The following is a 15,942-nucleotide window of genomic DNA, read 5'->3' as shown; positions in this document are numbered from 1 at the left end:
TTTCTTGAACGAGTATAGAGCATGGCGCATACTCGAGATTTTGATGTTGGATTTGGCACCAAACCTTCTTTCAATGGTCGTCCAGATTTCAAAACTAGTCTTGGCTGTCATGAGATATACCAAGACATCATCTGTGACCGTAGACAATAGCCAATAGGCTAGAAACTTGTCCTACTTCTTATGAACAAGAAAGGTAGGGTTATCAACTAACTAACCCTCGTTCCAAGTTATGAGAGAAGGAACGGGAACCGTGCCTAACACAAACCCCTCAAGACCGTATCCTTCAAGAATCAATAAGAGTTTATGTTTCTATAAGAGAAAATTGTACTAACCGAGTTTGATTGTGTCATGTTTGGAAAAATAATGAATTGTCTGTAAAGCAACACTGCCATTACCCTGCGAATGAACTTCTTCCCCAGTGTTGGAAGAATGCTGAGGCGTATCAACCATTGGTACAACTTCTGTAGCCGTGAAAATAGAAGGAAAAGAGAGAAAAAAAATTTCCAGTTATACTAAGAAAACCTTAGCTTTTGATACCATGTTGAGATCAATGATAAAGAAGCTATGAAAACGTTTTTGACTTTATTAATTTCTTGAGAGTAATGGACTGAGTATTTAATACATGCAAATAATAGCTAACTATTAACTAATTCTGTTTAACAACTAACTAACTCCTTTTAACTAACTTCAACAGTAAAGCTACTTGATGAAATACTCATAACAATGAACAATATTTGGAGCTTGTTTATTAAATAAATCGAACACAAACAAGGCTTATTATGTTAATTTATATTCATGCATAAGTTTGTTTATGTTAATTTAAAACTGGTTTATTGTTTAATTATTATATTAATAAATTTATTATTTGTGTGCTTATTTTACTTATTTATATTATATATTGATATTTGATTATTTTACATCTAAAAATATATATGCTTATTTATTTATTATTTATTATTCATAGAGATTGTTCATAAATATGTTCAATTATATATTCATGAATATGTTTGTTTAACTTAAAACAAACGAAAATAAACACACATAATTTTATATAAATGAACATATACAAATCACAAACAAGTTTAAAACAAACAAACGAATATGAACATAGATTCGTTCATTCAAGCTCGGTTAATTTACATCCTATTTCAAATATGATAATTGTGTTTTTTTTTTGTTGAATGTAGTACTTATATTTAGCAAAAGTTTAACATTTTTATACTTGAAAATGCTGTATTTTTTAATATTTAATTCATATTTTAAAATTAATTTGGTAAAAACTTCATCATTAATTAATATATTATTGATAGTTATTGATTATTTTTATTTACTTGAAAAAATAACCATTTAGAAATAATCAAGAAAATACACTTAAACTTTATTAAATAATATTCAAAACCCGTGAAATAAAATTCATTTTATTAAAATAAAGTCTAAAAATTCATATAGAAGAATTAAAACCAGTCTAATCCAAACTAAATTATCATAGATAATTTAAAACACCTTAACTGAAGCGAATTGAATTCACCCTATAAAGAAAACTCAATGTTAAACATTTATGTAATAAATTACATGTATAAAATTAATAAAAATCACTAGTTCAACAATTTGTACCTAATAAATTAAAAAATATCAATAAATTGTTTACTTGATCAACTTTTAAACTAATGACAAATTAATCTAACTTTTGAAAATTTGTAAAACATAAGCATGAAATTGAGAATTAAATAAAAAATTGTGGTAAAAAGTTAATTTAAGAAAGAAAAGGGGGGTTTTATGTAAATTCAATTATTTAAAGCATGTTGTAAATATAACATAGCAACTAGGGTTCCAGTCTCTTCAGTGACCAAGCAGCAGCAGCCGGAGTGCAGGAGTCTCCCAACGCAGGTCACCTTTCTCTCTGATATCTGATCTCTCCCATTTTTTCTTTTCTCATTCATCTTCTGTTTGCTTACTTCTATATAGGAATTCTGGAGGAACGTTAAAAGGAAAATAAAAACTTAGCTTTTTCTGTAGGAAAATAAATTGCTGTCACTTTGAAACTCTTAGTCATTTGATTTTAATTGTTATCTTTATATACATCAAAATGAAAAAAATAACATGGGTTTGATTAGATTTTATTTTATTTTTGTTTTGTTTTGGGTGGTGAAGGAGGGGAAGAATGTCTCACAGGAAGTTTGAGCACCCAAGGCATGGTTCCCTTGGATTTCTTCCAAGGAAGCGAGCTTCTCGTCACAGAGGAAAAGGTATATTGTATTCTTTTTCATTTTGACAGTTTAATAATGAATACTGTAATTATCCTGCAACATTATATTTGATAACCTCCTGTGTTGAACTATGTTATTCGGACTTGGGGTGATATGGTTACGGGTTTGGATACTGTATGTTTTTGGTATGGATATGTTGGAGTATGATGATGTTGTTTTTGATTGGTGCAGTGAAGGCATTCCCAAAGGATGATCCAAGCAAACCATGCAAGCTTACTGCCTTTTTAGGGTACAAGGCTGGTATGACACACATTGTCAGGGAGGTCGAAAAACCCGGATCTAGTAAGTTCATTTTTGAAACTCCCATTTTCATCTGTATTCTTGAGCTAAATTTATGTCCTTTAATTTTGTATAGAGCTTCACAAGAAGGAGACGTGTGAAGCTGTTACAATCATTGAAACCCCTCCTATGGTTATTGTTGGAGTTGTTGGGTATGTGAAGACACCACGTGGTCTCCGCTCATTGAACACCGTCTGGGCTCAGCATTTGAGCGAGGAGGTTAAACGTAGGTTCTATAAGCATTGGTGCAAGTCCAAGAAGAAGGCTTTCACCAAGTACTCAAAGCAGTACGAGAGCGAAGAAGGGAAGAAGAGTATAGATGCTCAGCTTGAAAAGATGAAGAAATATGCCACTGTTATCAGGGTCTTGGCCCACACCCAGGTTCATGAGTTTTTCGTTTCACTGAAATTAATTTGTTATACATGTTTCAAGGTGGACAAAATTTGCTGACAAAGTGCATTTACAGATTAGGAAAATGAAGGGATTGAAGCAGAAGAAGGCACACCTAATGGAGATCCAAGTCAATGGTGGAACGATTGCCGACAAGGTTGATTTTGCATACAAGTTCTTTGAGAAACAAGTCCCCATTGATGCTGTTTTCCAGAAGGATGAAATGATTGATATCATCGGTGTTACAAAGGGTAAAGGTTACGAAGGTGTTGTCACTCGTTGGGGTGTCACACGTCTGCCCCGTAAGACCCACAGAGGTCTGCGTAAGGTTGCTTGTATCGGTGCCTGGCATCCTGCTAGAGTCTCGTTTACCGTTGCCAGGGCAGGTCAGAATGGATACCATCACCGTACCGAGATGAACAAGAAGGTTTACAGAGTTGGCAAGGTTGGTGATGAGACTCACTCTGCTATAACAGACTATGACAGGTTAGTGCATTTGTCTAATTCCATCTGATTCAAAGTTGTTTTCAATGTCTTTGTATGGAATGTTTCAATGTTTTCTGTTCGGATTTGCTCGATATAATTGCTGAATGTGTTGATGGTGTTTGTTTTTAATCAGGACTGAGAAAGATATCACCCCCATAGGTGGCTTCCCTCACTATGGTGTTGTGAAGAGTGATTACTTGATGATCAAAGGAGGCTGTGTTGGACCTAAGAAGAGGGTGGTTACGCTTCGCCAGTCTCTGATTAACCAGACATCTCGTGTGGCTCTCGAGGAAATCAAACTCAAGTTCATCGACACCTCCTCGAAGTTTGGGCACGGACGGTTCCAGACAACACAGGAGAAACAGAAATTCTATGGTCGGCTCAAGGCATAATCTTGGAAAAACCGGTCGGAAATTCATGGTTGGATTTTGTTTTGCATTTTATCAATTTGATGAATGTTTGAATTTGCTGAGTTGGTTCAGTTTTTGCGTTATAGATTGTTCCTAGTTTTGAACCAAATATACCCAATATCGTACTTGTTTTAATTTGCCTGTTTGCACTTCGATCAGAAAGAAGAATGGTTTTTTTTAGGTAAAATAGGATTGCTTGTGAACTCGGAACACTGGAGTATTAACAAGTAATCAACCATCTAAACCAACCTATCTTGGAAATGAGGGTCTTGAATGACACATTAAAACCAATTTAATATTAAGAATTAAAATATATATAAACAATGAGTAGGCTCAAGGTTACAGAAAATAGACAATCAAATGTTATTTTAGGGGAAAACAATAGCTTTGATGTGTATTTTAGTCTTTAAACTTGGTAATCAATTAAACGTGTAAGGTTTAAAAAATTCATACCAACTAGGTAAAACTCCAAAATTAAGGTTGTTTAATCTAGTTGATGAGCATGACTTCTACGAGATCTTTTATTAGATCTTTTATATGCTAGATGTTTCGAGTTTTAGTCTTTCTATTACTTGCATCGCATTTGCTTCTATGAGTTCAAATTTTTTCGAGACGTTTTCAATCAAAAAATTCACCATGGCTAAATAGGAAATAAAACCTGATAATAGTAAACTTGCTACGGCTACATGGTAAACGAAATTAAATTGGAGACAATATTAGACTTGTTGGAGTACGTTTTATAAGAAAAATTTGTCTCTCAACTCTATCGAAAGCCTAATTACCTGAGTAAGTATCGAGTTCACAAAGCAAGAGTACCTTATTCGGTACTTATCTAGTACTTAAAAAGGCGAACCTATGTAGAGAGAGAGGGGGGGTTACAATTGCCATCAGTTGAAAAGAAGGTTACAAAAATCACCATCCTTAAGACCGAGTGCTAGGTAGAGGTCCTTTTGTCTAATTTGTAGCGAAGTTATTCTATTGGTGTAAGTGGAAGTTTTCACAAATTTTAAAATTTTTAGTTTTCAAAATTTATAACCGATGACTTCACTGATAACTTGATGACAAAGTGTCATTTGTGGAAACATGTGTTAATTGTTACTTGATCCACGCACGTGATCAGAGTGGTAATGAAGCGTGGGATATATGGTAGTGTTTGATTGGTTTTTGCAATGATTACTTGTGAAAAATACATGAGAGTTGTGCATATAACGAGTGTGATGGAATTGGAATCTTCTATAAATAAGGGCCTTGTTCCATTATTCTACACTTCAAAAAAATTCCTAGCCATCTAAGGTTTCTCTTGTTTTTAACTCATCATTCTTCATTTTCTTTTTTTTTCTATCTTCTGTAATATTTATTCTCTCTTCTTTCTTTTTCTTTTTTGTCCTACTTGTAGTTTTTTGCTTTTACTAGTCTTGGTCTTATCATAATGTACTAGTGTCACGGGGCTAGATCCTTCGTCTCACAATCCGTGCAGCCTTAGGCGATCTGTTCGTCCAAACTCGCCTAAGTCAGTCTTTACTCAAGTGATGATTCCTTAAAAACTCCTCCAATGCACCAATTTGTATAACGGAAGCAAACTATGCCAAAAGAAACCACAAATAACAATAGAAAGCCACAGAAAGAACACACACAGAGTGTTTGAGTAAATGCTCTCTATATTCTCTTATTCACAAAGAATAATGAAACAATGAATGGATTGAGTACAAATGAGGGGGAGACTCTCTATTTATAGTTGAGCTCTCCCAAAATCGACGGTCAAAGATTAAATTACATCAATGGACAAGATTAGCCTATCCCTTGATTTTAGGGATTTACAAGATTACATCAAATCATATCAAATCTAATCTTTACAAGATATGATTCCCTATCAATCTTTAAAGATTAGTACCCATACTTATCAAGATAGCCTAAGTTGTAATATCTTCATTATCGGGCCAACCGGGCTTTAATCTGAAAGGCTTTTCCAACAGTTTACCGAATCGGGCAAGTTCTTGCGGAACAAATGATCCCCATCTAAACAATAGACCTCTATTGGATGTATTTGGTGCGATGGTCACGGGCTTTGAACTTTGACCGGTGACATTCTCCCCCACCCATTATCGCAACGCCCTCGTTTTGACTTCAGAATGGCACTGACTTGATTTGCCTCAGTCTCGTCTCGAAGCCTTAGTTTTTTTCTTCTTTCAAAACTTTTGTCTTTGTTTACGTCGCTTCTTAACTCGAACCATTCCACTTATTTGTACATCTCGATGGCAAGAAGTCACATCTCTCTCTTGACTACATTCTAACTTGCCTAGATTAGAATCCTCTTGATTCACAATACTTGGCTTCACTTTGCCCACAGTCACTTGGCCTCCTTGCTCAAGAACTTTGAAAGGGCCCTTACGTTCTTGCCAAGTCAACAAGTTAGAATGCAAAACACTATCAGAGTGTTGAGAATGTACCTTCCTCGTTGCATTTACTCGGGTCAACTGTCCAACTTGCATCACTACTTTCTCAAAGTTTGATGCACACCCCACCTCTCTTATGGGTAGTAGTCCTTCCTATGTGTCAACAAAAATAAGCCTTATTGATCCTAGCTTCAAGGTTTGCATCGCGACTTCTTCCTCTGAATCTGATGCCAAACTTACCTCTTCCATGGGGTGAAAGCCTCACTGGTAACTCGGCCAACTTCGTCGCTTTACTCGAATTGAGCCTTATTGGTCACAGCTTCACTATTTTCATCGCAACTTTTTTCTTAAGTTCGATAACAAACTCACATCTTCCTCATGTGGAAGCCCATTCGATGACTCAACAAGTTTTGGTGTTGCCTTTTCTTTGGCCGCAACTAACTTGGATTACTTTGAACAGTTCCGCAACTCATGTGGACCACGACACAAGAAGCACTTTACTTGCTTCTTTTTGCTCCTCTTTTCCCTCTTGGCTTCGGCTTTTCCTTTGCTCGAACCAAGCTTCTTGGGCTCATTTTCTGCTCCATTGTCCCATCCGATGGCAGACTTCTTTAGACACTTCGCAACCTATGTGGACCATGACACAAGAATCACTCTACTGGCTTCTTCTCACTTTCGGCCTCCTTAGCTTCGACACCCCTAGCGCTTAAACCAAGTCCCAAGGCCTTACCTACTAGCTTTTTTTTAAAAAAAAGTACGAATTTGTTCAAAATTTCTTCAACATGTGTGGACCGTTGCAAAAAAAAACATTTCAACTTATCCCTTTTTCTGTTGGGTTTCTTCTCCCCAACTCGTGGTTTCCCATTACCACCATTGACGCCGTTGTCATTGCCATCAACAACATCTTCCTTGTGATCCTTTTCACATACGCTATTTTCCTCGGACTTAGAAGACCCAAACTTGTCTTTCCCTAGACCGAGCATGACCAGGGACTCTGCAACCATCGTGGCTTCTAATAGCTTTTGGACACCTCTTTGTTCCACCTCCTGTCTAACCCACGACTTCAATCCATTTTGAAAAGCAAGCAATGCTTCTTTCTCGGTCACATCTGAAACTTGGAGCATGAGTTCCTTAAACTCTCAAACATACTCCCCTACTGTGTCCTGTTGCGTTAGCCATCGTAACTTTGCTCGAGCTCCTTCCTTGGTAAATTCTGGGTAAAACTGTCCCTTCAATTTACATTGGAACTCTTGCCACGTCCCAATCTCACTTTGTCTTTTATCTGTAGACCTACCTCGCCACCATAAAAGCACAATATCAATAAGAATATTGAAGTAGTGTTTACCTTAACCGTATCATCCGTGATGCCTTTTGCACAGAAGTAGTTTTCTATCCTCCACAAAAAATTATCCACATCGCATGAAAACCTTGTCCCCACAAAATCTTTCAGCTTCGGGACATCCTCGTAATTGAGTACTGCATTTGACACTCTTTTCCCCACGACTGCTCGACACAAGGCCAACTCTCCATCGAGTTTTTCTATTATTGTGTTTAAAGCCTTTGTCGTGGCCATTATTTCCTCCTTCAAAGCCATCACCATGGTTTCAATAGCATCGTTCCTCTCATTTAGCTTCTTCCTTTAGGAAGTTAGCAACTCTTGCACATTATCCCTTTTAGAAGTGAGACACATAGTCACAAAGTCCCTGAATTGCTCCCATAAGTCATCTATGCGTTCACCAAGTGCATTGTGTGACTTCTTTGCGTCCCCCATGGACTCCTCAAGTTTACCCATGCGTTCATCAACAGTCGACAACATCTTCCTAAAGTGGACTGATCTTTTGGCCCATCTTTGTCCAAACTCTTCTTTCGACATCCCAACGGTGCCTTCGCAATCAATAGCTCGGATACCACTTGTCACGGGGCTAAATCTTTCGTCTTACGATCCGTACGACCTTAGGCGATCCGTTCGTCCAAACTCGCCTAAGTCAGTCTTTACTCAAGTGAGGATTCCTTAAGAACTCCTCCAAGGCACCAATTTGTATAGCGGAAGCAAACTATGCCAAATGAAGCCACAAAGAACAACAAAAAGCCATAGAAAGAACGTACACAAAGTGTTTGAGTAAATGCTCTCAATATTCTCTTATTCACAAAGAATAATGAAATAATGAATAGTCCGAGTACAAATGAGGGGGAGGCTCTCTATTTATAGTTGAGCTCCTCCAGAACCAACGGTCAAGATTAAATTACATCGACAGATGAGATTAGCCTATCCCTTGATTTTAGGGATTTACAAGATTACATCAAATCATATCAAATCTAATCTTTACAAGATATGATTCCCTATCAGTCTTTAAAGATTAGTTCCCATACTGATCAAGATAGCCTAAATTGTCATATCTTCATTATCGGGCCAACCAGGCTTCTCTAATAGCTTACCGAATCAAGCTAGTTCCTGCAGGCCAAATGATCCCCATCTAAACAATAGACTTCCATTGGATGTATTTGGTGCGATGGTCACTGGCTTTGAACTTTGACCCGTGACACTAGGTGAGACTCTTCTTTTTATTTAACCCTCATCTTTTTGTGTTTTCTAAGAGTGGGGAAAGGTTTGTTAATATGTTGGTATACTATGCCCATTGTCTTTACCAAAGTTGGGGGTACAAGAGTATAAAAGGTGCAAGATAAAGGGAATAAGGGGAATGAAGAGTTTGGACTTTGAAGACCTAATGAAGGTAATTTTTTTTACTTCCTTTTAACATTTTGTTTATTTGAAGGCAAGTTACTCTTGTCTTGTTGGATTTCTTAGTCATGAAGGTGAATGAATTTAACAAAGTGTTTAAAACTTCTATTATAAGCATCAAAGATGATAGTAATCGTTCTTGCCATGGAGGTAAATTTTAGTCTTTTAGTGATAGAATTGATAGGAGGTCTCCTACAAGAAAGTTGCACATAGTTTGAAGGGCCAATGCCCTTCAAAAAGACAATAGAAAGTTGTTGGGAGGAATGATGTTGAGGTTGAAATTGTACAACCCAATAGAGGTGTCGATAGAAAAGTGATGAAACCTTCCTATGGTGTTTCGCCACTGGTTCCTTTGAGTGAGGTTACTGCCTTCGTTGTTGTTGTTATTCCAGTTATTACCTCCACTACATCAACTCTTATTGTTATCTAAATTCCAACTTCAACTTCAGTTGCATCGTTACCTTCATCTTCATAAACAATCCTTTCACCTCTTGCTTCTACTCTAACTTGTTTGAGTGAAACTCTGTTAGAAAAATATGATTTGAAAACAGTTTTTTTACACAGCGAAAAATTAAAAATTTGAAAACTGACTCGTTTTGTGATATTTATAACAGTATACCTTATATTGAAATTGTACCTATATTTTTAGATAAGCAAATCCTTGATGTTTTTCGGCTTTTAACAAACAATTTTCACCACTATTCTCGTACCACGAACTGTTTCAAGTGTGGGCTCAAATAAATTGAACCAAAACACAAGACTAGAAAAAGTTTTCTTTTCTTTTTAGGGTGAAAACAAAAATTCTCTCTTCTTTAATAGAAATCAATAAAATTGTTATTCTAGAAAAATATATTTAATAGTTAAGAATAATTTTTCTATTTTTCGACAAAGTAACAATCTTTCAAAGTTGTGTTAATAGCTTTACTGGTGCCATCTATTTATACGAAGAGAAAGTAAAACCCTTGTTGAATTGTAGTGATTTATTTCAAATACAAAAAAAAAACTTCCTACTTAGAGTGAAAGTATGGTGGACAACACACCCTAGTATTCCTACTAGGGTTGTCATCTCTTTCATGTTACATTAGGGGACTTTGGGCCTCTCTCATATCGGGTTTAATTACAAGTATTTCCAGGACTTTGACCCAGTACTTTGGGCCACTCTGATTTTGTTTTTCTATTGCCTAAAATAAACTTTAATATATTTATATTAAATAATTTTCTTATCCTAATTTTACCTTTGGCAAATTATGATGATTTGACCCCAGGTAAAATTTCGAGAAAATATGTTTAATATTTCACTACTCAAGTTTATTTTCATTTTCAGGTTTTAAAATAGCTAAAAAGCATAAGCTTATTTTTCCAATCATTTCTGAGTAATCCATGTACATTTGCAAATGAATCATTTCTCATTTTCGTTTTCATTTTGAGAAAACCACATTCATTTCCAAATGGTTCTATTTCTCCATTTCAGAGAAAACCATAACCATTCCTTAATGTTTCTCATTTCTCATTTTCTATTCATTGTCTTCATTTCAATTCAAACATGCAATTCATTTCTGGTTTCAACGAGCTAGCGGAGGGACCGATTGGACATATGTAATTAGGGCTCAAATGATTTATAATTAAGTTATGGCTTTTCGCCTATTAATTATAAACTCATTTAGTCATGAAGTCATCCCACTATAGTATCATAACTGAGCTCTCCCTAATGACATACCATTACGAAAACAACTCAATTAGTGCTCATCTAATGACTTTATCATAAGTGTGTTACCCTCATAAGATATCATTAATCTCTTTGGGATAATATCCATTCTCCCAATATGATCCTATTTTATCTCATGGTAATCATTGTATCTTCCTTCATGAAAGGTCAATCGCTATCAAATAGTAATCAAGTCATTCATCACAAGAACAACCCATGCTCACGTTTACTTTTCATCAACCATGTAATGCCAATGAGAAAATATCATTTACCCATGTTTTGGGTTATGAATTCCATTGTTTTGAATGACAATGCTACATACTGCAGAAGTCGTACACCCAACATACCATTTTTTGGTTTATTATCTTTCAAACTTAGGCTTTTACTTACATCAAAGTGTACGAGTCACGCATACATAGTCTGTCATCCACTCAAGATTTAGATATGCCATACTATGAATGTCACAAGTGAATAAATCCATAAATGGATTCAAGATCTATTCTTCTTGGATCCAGTTCACTATATTGTTAGTCCAATCAGTCATATATATGTCTCTATTTTCTGGGAGTCATCTGCTCTGATGCCTAAAACAAAGCATCTCCCCAATTGGACTTGATAGTCAACATATTAATCTTTCAATCGATTTGCTCATTTTCGATTAGACTAGGGCATGTTTAGGTTCGTCTACTAATATAAGTTGTCTTTATGTATTACGACCCGACCATGTAATATCGCTTAATATTAGTTAAACATTAGACAACTAGTGAGCAATATTTGCTTCCATTTTGCTTTGCGTGCAAAAACCATGTGAAGACAATATACAAAGTATTAATGTAATTTATGAATAATTTTATTAATCAATTTGTTCGAAAAATTACAAGTATACTTAAACGAAAATACTACACTTAGGGCACCAGATCTACAAACTCTACTTGCACCAACCTTTTCTTTAAAGGTAGGTTAGTTTGGCACTTTAATTTTTGTATTTGAATTACAAGTTTTTTACTTTTATATTTTAATAGTTTGTTTTTATTTTGCTCTTGTAAGTACTTCTCATCCAGTATTCAACTCACCTCATAATTTTTTATCTACTAACACCACTAAGGTTGTTGCCAATAACATCTTTACTACATTGGAAAAAGGGAAGAAATTTCTAGGGTTTATCCTCAACTTTCGCAACTAACATGTTAAGATTTTTAACTAGCACGATGCAATATATCAATTTCCTCTAAATTCAGAGGAGGCCATGGCTTATTTAGTAGGGAGTATTACTATAGGGTTGAAGGATATTGGTGCCTTTCACCTTCTAAGGAATCTTATAGTTTCATTAGCTAGCTGTTTGGCGGAGAACTTGTTGGAGTGTGAATACGGTTAAAGTGTGGTTGCATTATCTAAGAAATGAAAAAACTTTGTTGCGTGAAAGAAATGCATTAAAGTTTTTTATTGACAAGGTGACTGAAAAAGCAACAAACTTTAAAAAGTTATTTATGGATATCTCCACCAAGGAAGCAACGCTAAAATCCATCCATGATTTGCTGAATACTAACCATGATAACTTGAATCAGAACATGGTTGTCTTGGAAATGCAAGTAAATGAATATAGGAAAAGGGTGGATGAGCATGCTATGGAGGTTACAACATTAAAGAAAACACGAGGCCAAGTTGGCAAAAATGAAAAAAAATCATGAAGCTGAAGTAATTGCCATGAAAATAGAGTATGAGGAACCCTTAGAGGAGGCAAGAATAGACTTGTGGAGAAGAAGAGAGTTAAACAAAAAAAAATGCTACTAATGATAAAGAGATAGTGTAATATCCCTTACTCGAATTGAACCAATATATCTCGAGTAAGGGATATCACATTTGAGCACAAAGACTACTCAACTTAGAAAATCATGTTAAACATTTCATTTTAACATATTCAAGCTTGTTTAAAGTGATTCAAGTCATTTCTAATATTCCTTTAAATTTTGGTTGCATTCAGGAGTCATTTGGGACCTTTTCGGAGCAAATTAAGGTAAACAGGATCAATGTTGTGACATAAACATTGGAAAATGAATGTTGTGACATTAAGGGGAAGAATACCCCAATGCTGCGACATTGACTTGTGGTGTCATGACATTGAGACCAAAATTGCCCAATGTTGCAACCTTAATTAGTGAATGTCGTAACATTTGGGACAGATTGCCTAAAACATTATTGAAACACCTAAAACTACGTCAAAACTATCTCTAATCATTCCATGACTGTAATGACCCAAAAATTCACGGGCATCGGAAAAGTACATTATCGGGCCTCCGTCTTAGTAAATTGAGTTCGAAAATAATTATTAGAAATATTTACTAGACTAGTTGTGTGTTTAATTAGGTTTTAGATAGGTGAATTTAGCTTAATTAAGAGTAATTAGTAAAAATGATTAAATTACAATAGAAGTGAAAGTTTAATTATAGATTAAAATAAAATAAGAGGGACTAAATAGGTAAATAAGCCAATGGCTTAAGTTTAGGCGGCAATAGAAGGAAAAATCTTAGATTTTTTCTTGATTTATATTATAAAATATTATTAAATTAAAATATTATAAATTATATTAATTAAAATTAAGATAATATATTATAGGAAACAAATAAGATAAAGACAATTGTGTGGTGATAAAATAATACATGTGTAAAATATATAAAACACACTTGTAATAAAATAAAACATTTTCTTATAATTTAAGTAAAAGATATTTGTGAATAAAATATTATTATATGATTATAATAATATATTATCATTAACTAATGCATAAAATAAAACAAATGAAATAAAAGAATAGAGAAACAGAATAGCTAAAAAGAAACAGAGAACAGGCGAAAAAGAAAGAAAGGAAAGGGAAAGAAAAATAAAAGGGAAAATTAGGGATTTGAAGCTTGAAGTTTAATAGGTAAGCTAAATCAAGCCCTTTTCTCATAAATTTGATGTTTTTGGAATCCTAGAGTAAAATACTCTTGGATTTAAGTTGAAAATTTGAAAGTTAATAGATTTTTGAGTAGGGTTTATGTTGGATAAATGATGGAATTGAGGGTTTATTTGATAGAGTTTCTAGTTAGAGTTGATAAAAGGATTAAATTGTGAACTAAACTATAAGTTTTGAATTTTAGGATTAAATTGAAATAAATTCGAAATTATGAAAATATGATAAAAATAGATAGTTAAATGTGAGTTTGGTAGGAAATTAAGTAGTAAAAAGGTATGGATTGAGAAAGAAAAATATATAGGTTAGTTAGGATTAAATTAGAATTAAAGTAAAAGTTAGATAAAAATTTTAGCAATTAAATTGTTTTGTGCTAATGATTGTGAAATTATTTTAATTGTCCGTAGCTAATATCGAGCCTAAAGCATCGGCCCAAAAAGGAAAAGAAAAGATCGTTGAGGATTAAATCCGAAGAGAATTCTGGTTTGTATTACTATAATTCAAATTATTTATTATTTGATGTTAAATTTAAATTATGTGTATGGTAAGCATATAATAAGGTAAGTAACTTTATTGAATTGAATTTGGAAAAATTAAATTGAATAAGGAAAATATGTGTTGGTATTGAACTATGTTTTAATTAGTGAATGGAAAAAGTATAATTGATATTGAAAATGAATTCTTGAAATAAAAGTGAAAATTAGATTGTGAAATTTATATACCCTATTAACTAGTCGGGCTGAGTCGGATATAATTGGCATGCCATAGGATTTAGAAGAGTACGGGATTTATCGGCTTTGCCGATCAAGCACTTTATGTGTCGTATCTCAGGCACTTTATGTGTCGTATCAGGCACCTCGTGTGTCGTTCTGAGCACTTATGTGTCGATATCTCGATCAGTACTATGTACCGTTTTAGGCACAATGTGTCGTACTGGTGTGCTTGGGTTGGAATCCGTGTATCCGTCAAAGTCCAAATTGTTAATAGGGTGAATAAATGAAATGAGAAAATCAAATGAATTTGATTGATAGCCGTATTGAATATGAGAAAATTTAAAATTATGATAGGTGATTGAGATTGAAGAATAGCTTAATATTGTATTGTTATTGTCAAATAATGAAAATTTATGAATAAATTGATATTTAAGAAATTGGAGAGTTACATGCTTGGTAATTATAATTCTTTATTTCTATTATAATTTGAATTATGGTAATACCACTGAGTATACAATAGTCAGCGTTCGGTTGTTTCCGTGCGCAGGTTGAAAAGGGGTTAGAGTCTCGGTTCAGCATCCAGGACAATCCCGACTCCTGCATAGAGATTTTGGTGATGTTTTCTTCCTTAAATGAAAGTGGCATGTACATAAGAATTATGATGGTTATTTTGGTATGTTATATAGTTTTGTTGTAAAGTAAGATATTATGTGTTTTGATGATTATATTAGTAAAATGGTAGAAGTCCTTTATGGCATTGGTATCAAATTGAAATGGCTTGATTAGTTTTATGTGTTAATTAGAAATGATAATAGGATTTTTATTAATTCAATTGTTATGTCAATATGTCAAGTAAGATTTAAGTATATAAATGCCTTGGTTGAAATACTGGAATTGGGTTGCTTATGTTTTGAAATTTTGCAGGGGGTTTTATGTAAAAATAAGCAGAAATGCTGTCGAAATTTTTATAAAAAAAATGAATGGAGTCAATTAGTGAAATTTATATGTATTTATGAATTATTTTAATATGTTGGTTATTTATTTAAGAATTATTTGTAAATTGTTTGATATGTCCGGTAATGCCTCGTAACCATGTTTCGGCGACGGTTTGGGGTTAGGGGGTCTTACAATGACATTTCTAAATATTTTTAAAACTCAAAATATGTCAAAATATTATTCACAAACCTCGTATAACACATATACATATATATATCAACCCGAGAAAGATCATTCCAAGGTACAAAATATTTGAATGGTTCTAATCTTACATACATGTCACTCTATTAATAAAATATAAGTTCCATACACTTTAAATTCTTCTTTGGTGTTGAGATAAGGATGAGGATGGGCATTTCAAAGGGAGTTTTCAATTGATCCTTACCTACGCTACACGTTTAAAACAACACGTTAAACTTGTGAAAGCTTAGTAAGTATTTAAGAATTCAAAACTTACCTTTGAGTTCAATTAGATAATTTAATGAATAAATAAATATAATTAATATGATTACAATAATTATACCAAAGATAAAGATAAAGTACATAATAGCAACAAGGTTAATTAGCACATTTTCATTTACCATACTTTCATCACTTACTTATCATTCATGTA

General features: G+C 33.9%; 1 protein-coding gene and 1 long non-coding RNA gene across 2 annotated transcripts; both read left to right on the top strand.

Annotated features, from left to right (window-relative positions):
• The first annotated feature begins 1,818 nt into the window (after positions 1-1,818).
• Positions 1,819-3,967, top strand: LOC105797032 (60S ribosomal protein L3). The gene is made up of 6 exons (XM_012626957.2): positions 1,819-1,887; positions 2,152-2,246; positions 2,439-2,549; positions 2,623-2,927; positions 3,013-3,422; positions 3,556-3,967. Exons 2-6 carry the CDS (start codon positions 2,162-2,164, stop codon positions 3,812-3,814), a joined length of 1,170 nt encoding a protein of 389 aa, XP_012482411.1. The 5' UTR covers positions 1,819-1,887; positions 2,152-2,161; the 3' UTR covers positions 3,815-3,967.
• Positions 3,968-13,482: 9,515 nt separating this feature from the next.
• LOC105796104 (uncharacterized) lies at positions 13,483-15,101 on the top strand. The gene is made up of 3 exons (XR_001134321.2): positions 13,483-13,590; positions 14,028-14,103; positions 14,881-15,101. It is a non-coding gene; the product is annotated as an uncharacterized LOC105796104 (long non-coding RNA).
• The last annotated feature ends 841 nt before the right edge of the window (positions 15,102-15,942 follow it).

This window comes from Gossypium raimondii, chromosome 3, assembly GCF_025698545.1.
Source record: "Gossypium raimondii isolate GPD5lz chromosome 3, ASM2569854v1, whole genome shotgun sequence".
In the NCBI taxonomy this organism is placed as follows: domain Eukaryota; kingdom Viridiplantae; phylum Streptophyta; class Magnoliopsida; order Malvales; family Malvaceae; genus Gossypium; species Gossypium raimondii.
Note: the sequence above shows the minus strand (reverse complement) of the source record. Positions and strands in the feature narration are given on the sequence as shown.